We start from the raw sequence: 5,000 nt of genomic DNA, 5'->3' as shown, positions 1-5,000 counted from the left end.
CATATGTTATTAATCATTTCATTGATCCATCATACACCTCACTATATTCAAAACTTTACCATACCCCCCCATCATTCCACCATATGCCATCACACATTCCACTATATCAACATACTTCAAGCACCCAGTCTCGCTCTCTTAACTACAGTCTCCACCGCCCGTTCCCATTCTCGACCCTAATCCACAATATCATCCCATATCACACCTCACACTCGTTTCTAATCCACTATAACACCATATACCTCCCTTCATTCCCAATTCCCATTTTATGTGTCTTACGTTCCCAGTTTCCCAAATTCTCACGTTCCCCAATTTCCCCAGATTCTCACGTTCCCCAATTTCCCCAGATTATCACGTTCCCCAATTCCCCCACGCTCCCCATTTCCCCAGATTCTCACGATCCCCAATTTCTCCAGATTCTCACGATCCCCAACTTCCCCAGATTCTTACGATCCCCAACTTCTCAGATTCTCACGATCCCCAACTTCCCAACAGGAACACGCCGATACGGAATGGAAATTCGCCCGCACCAAGCTGTGGATGTCCTACTTCGAGGTGGGCAACACCCTGCCTCCTCCTTTCAACATCCTCCCGACACCGAAGAGCTTCATGAGGATGTGTGGCAAGAACAGCCGCCAGGAGGAACTCGTTCGAAGGATGTCGTCAAGGGTAGGTGGTTGAGGAAGGGGGAGAGGGGAAGGAGGCAGGGAAGTGGGGGGATAGGGAGGGAGACAAGGAAAAGTGGGGAATGGAGGGGGGAGGCAGGCAAGAGGGGGGTAGGGAGGGAGGTAGGGAAGAGGGGGGGTAGGTAGGGAGGGAAGATAGGAAGGGTGAAAAAGGAAAGGAGTGTGAAAGTGTGGGGTAAGGTTTTATGTGTTTCTTGAAGAACTTGATGATACGTTTATATAGACTGTTGTGTTGCGTTTCCGTATTTCGTTTTTATCTGCCTCTCTTTCCGTATTTCTGTCTATAACTCATATATTTATACTAAACTATACAATATTGTACTATACTAAACTATGGTGTACTTTCTTCTTTTCCCCTTCCCTCTCTCCTCCACCTTTTCGCCTCTTTTTACCCTCCCCCCCCCCTGTCCTCTTCATCTTTTCCTTTCCCTTTCTTCCTTACCCTACCTCTCACGTTCACCTCTCTCCTTTCCCGTTCCCTTCCTCTTTTGCCTCCCTTTTCTTCACTTTCTTCCTTTTTCTTTATTTATCTTCCCCTTCCCCCCTCTTTCTTCTTCCTACTCCTCTTCCCTCCCTCTTCCCCTTTCTCCTTCCTCCTCCATCTCCATGCCTTCCCTTTCCCCGCTTCCCTCCATTTTCTTCCCTCCCCTTCCTCGCTTCCCTCTCTCCTCCCTCCATTCCTCCATCTTCTTCTTCTCTCTTCCTCGCTCCCCTTTCTTCTCTCCCCCTTCCTTCCTCATCTCCCTCCTCCTGCGCTTCCCCCTATCTTCATCCTCCTCCCCTTCCTCGCTTTCCCTTCTCTTCTTCCCCATCTTCCTTCCCCTCTTTTCTTTCTTCCTCCTCCTCTTACCCCTTTCCCTTCCCCCAATCTTCCTTTTCCCTTCTCCCTCCTCCATCCCCCTCCCCTTCTCCCTCCTCCTTCCCCCTTCCCATCTTCCTTATTCACCCTCCCCTTCCCCTTCCTCCTCCTCCCTCCTCCTTCCCCCCTCCCCTTCCCCCTCCTCCTTCCCCTTCCCCATCTTCCTTATTCCCCCTCCCCTTCCCCCTCCTCCTTCGCTCCCCCCCCCCAGACCCACTCCCGCCGTCGCAAGGCCCGCGATTACCGCTACCTGTCCGTCATGCGCGCTCTCCTGTGGCGCTACGTGTGCTCGCTGCAACGCCGAAACGAAGAGCGCCCCATCAACGAGGATGACATCAGCGAGGTCAAGGGTGACATCTCGTCCCTGCGGTTCGAACTGATTGACCTCTTCGGCGCCAACGGAATGGATGTCTCCTCTTGCGCTAAGAAGAGTCGGGGTGAGTTCGCTTTGAGTTTTTTCGGTTCGGTTGGAATCGATCGGAGTGGGGGCGGGGGGCTGACTTGTTTGTGGTTGTTTGTTTTCATGAAAGGCACTTATTTGTGTGAATAAGTCTCTTTCGCAGCCAGATATTCATTATACGTAGCCAACAATTATATGTATATATAAAATTTTATACTAACCACAAAACCTCTTTATTTTATCTCCCTCCCTCCACCGCAACCCACCGACACCTCTCTTCCTTCCCCCTTCTCCCCTTTCTGACCCCTCTGTCGCACCCCCCCCCCCCTCCCACAGCTGCCCTGGGCCGCAAGATGCGCGTGTGGGAGCGACGGCTAATGCGCGACTTCCACGTGTCTCCCGCCATGGGCTCGGAGGATCCCAACCGCGAGGTGAAGGAAGCGCCCTGTCGAGGAGGGAGCCAACAGCCGGTTCAAACGCGTCGCCAAACTCGCCATGGCCAACAAGCCCGCAGACCTGGCCAGTATCGTGGAGGGAGCTGCTCGCGCGTGAGTATTTGGGCTTCGCGGGGCTGTAGGTTGTGAGTTCGGGTCACGTACGGGTGTAGGTCACAGATTTTCGGGTTTTGGATTGTTTTCTTTCAGTAGCGGGGTGTGCTTTTTATTCTCACAACTTCTCTTAAATACTCATAGCATGGCCAAATGGGATTTATGATTAAAGTATGATTTCATTTTTTTAAAACTTAGGGAAGTAATAAGAACCAGTGGATGTTATAGGCCTACACCTGTAACAGTTAATACCTTTGAAACTAATGAGTAAAATTAAGTTTGCGTAATGATTCACACATTTCCTCGTCGGTCTTTATTTCTTGTCTGTCTTCGATTACAACTTTTTCATGATCACTTCTCACTTTCTCTCTCTCTCTCTCTCTCTCTCTCTCTCTCTCTCTCTCTCTCTCTCTCTCTCTCTCTCTCTCTCTCTCTCTCTCTCTCTCTCTCTCTCTCTCTCTCTCTCTCTCTCTCTCTCTCTCTCTCTCTCTCTCTCTCTCTCGCTCTCTCTCGCTCTCTCTCTCTCTCTCTCTCTCTCCTTTACCCGTTTGTTCATCCCTCCCCTCCATCCCCAGGTCCCAGATCGGCATCGGCAACCAGGAGGGCCGCGAGAACCTGAAGGAAGCCATAGAGAAGGCCCGACGCAGGATGGAGGAGGGAACGCCCGACGGCTCCCCAGGGTCCTCCCGCGGATGCTCGCCCTTCCCCGACCTGTACACCGGCCCTCATCTCCTGGATGCCATCAAGAGCTTGGACCTGAGCCCCCACCATTCTCCCGCCGAGACCCCCATGCCTACCATCGCAAAGGATGGTAAGGATGGCACTGGGGTTTCGGGTGTGAGGACACCCAGGCAGAGTTCTGAAGTGACCTTTCATATGACTGCTCATGTTGCACCAATATTAAGCAAAAAAAATCTGGAGAATATTTACCTTGATGATTTACCTTACTTGACCACATACATTGTTTTTCTTGCCTAACCAATGAAATTCTTCTACCCCCCCTCCCCGCCCTTTCCTGCTTCCCTCCTGCAGGCCAAGCCAAGGACCTGACCAAACTGACGGTGCCCGGACGCCGCACGCCGACCTGCCTCAAGCGCACGGAGGGCTCCAGCAACGAGAACATGAGCCTCGACGTCCCGACCAACGTGTTCTCGAAGGATTCCATCAAGAAGCTGAGCGGCCTGAAGAAGGCGGAGGTGGACAAGAAGGACGCCGCCCCCTCCAAGCCCGCCGTGTTGGTGACGAGCGTGTCCGAGACGAAGCCCCCCGCGCCAGTCAAGAAGGAGGACGCGAAGACGCAGAAGGAGAGCGCGCCGGCTCCCAAGGTAGCGGTGGCGCCGAGCCCGGGCATGATCAAGCCGAGCCAGATTAAGGCAAGCGGTGTGCTTCCAACGAAGGACCAGGCCCCCGCCGCCGCGGCCAAGCCTGCCCCCGTGCGCATCCCGCCGCCTGTGGCCGTCGGGCTGCGGCGCATCGAGGGCGAGAGCGCCGTCCGCCGCCCCGTGGCGCCCCGCGTGCAGCAGGTGCAGCAGCAGCAGGCCTTCACCGGCTCGGATGAGCTGGAGTCGGTGGACTTCGTGCGGCGCCCATCGCGGCTTCCGCCCAAGCAGGAGCCCAAGGAGGACATCCGCAAGTCCGTCACGCCCACCATCGCCGTGACGCCGTCCACGCCCGCACCCACCGAGACGCCCGTGCCGCCCTCGCCGCCCGCGAAGATGCCTTCCAAGTTTGCCATCGACAAGACGCCGCCGCCCACGCCCAAGCCCGGTGACAAGGCCGCCGAGGACAAACCCGCCCCCGCCGCCGCCCCCAAGCCAGTCGCCAAGCCCACGGCCGCCACGCCAGCCGCGAAACCCGCTGAGAAAGCCGTAGAGAAGCCCGCTGCCCCGGCCGCCCCTGCCCCCGCCCCCGAGAAGCCCGCTGCCCCGGCTGCCCCGAAGCCCGAGGAGAAACCGGCCGCCGCCAAGCCCGAGGAGAAGCCGGCCGCCGCCAAGCCCGCGGAGAAGCCGGCTGCCGCCAAGCCCGAGGAGAAGAGCGACGCTAAGCCGGCCGCCGAGAAGCCGTCCGAGAAGGCTGCCGCCCCGAAGCCGCCGGGCGAGCAGAAGCCGGCCACGCCCCCGGCCGAGACGTTCAAGGGCAACTCGCCCACCAACCAGGCGGAGCCGCTGATCCGCCACAGCCAGAAGACCGGCGGCGGATGGCTCTGATCGAACCACGAAGAAAAACAAACCAAAAACAAATATTTTAAAAAATGAGATAACAGGTAACGAAACAAAAAATTAAAAAATATATATTTGATAACACATATTTTCCTTGCTGTATACACGTGGCTTCGGGAGCACCTCGTATTGCAATGGCCAATTCGAGTGTAGCAATACCTTGCAACCTTATTTAATCATGAACATGTAATCAGTCAGGTGTTTTAATAAGACTAATTAGTTGCATGTATGAATGACTTAATTTGCATAAAGGGTTTGGCTTTTATTATATAGGCTTTGCTGATGATT

At 55.0% G+C, this 5,000-nt stretch overlaps 1 protein-coding gene across 1 annotated transcript in view; it reads left to right on the top strand.

Moving 5' to 3' along the window:
- The window catches only part of LOC125045099 (transient-receptor-potential-like protein), a 26,033-nt gene that overhangs the window by 20,246 nt on the left and 787 nt on the right, over positions 1-5,000 (top strand). Inside the window, 6 exon segments of the mRNA XM_047642201.1 lie at positions 496-669; positions 1,757-1,982; positions 2,282-2,387; positions 2,389-2,493; positions 3,069-3,304; positions 3,526-5,000. The exon segment at positions 3,526-5,000 is cut by the window's right edge and continues 787 nt beyond it. Coding sequence (XP_047498157.1) covers positions 496-669; positions 1,757-1,982; positions 2,282-2,387; positions 2,389-2,493; positions 3,069-3,304; positions 3,526-4,700 — 2,022 coding nt within the window. The 3' untranslated portion in view covers positions 4,701-5,000.

Source organism: Penaeus chinensis, chromosome 36 (assembly GCF_019202785.1).
Source record: "Penaeus chinensis breed Huanghai No. 1 chromosome 36, ASM1920278v2, whole genome shotgun sequence".
Classification (NCBI taxonomy): Eukaryota; Metazoa; Arthropoda; class Malacostraca; order Decapoda; family Penaeidae; genus Penaeus; species Penaeus chinensis.
This window is presented reverse-complemented; position numbering and strand designations above follow the sequence as displayed.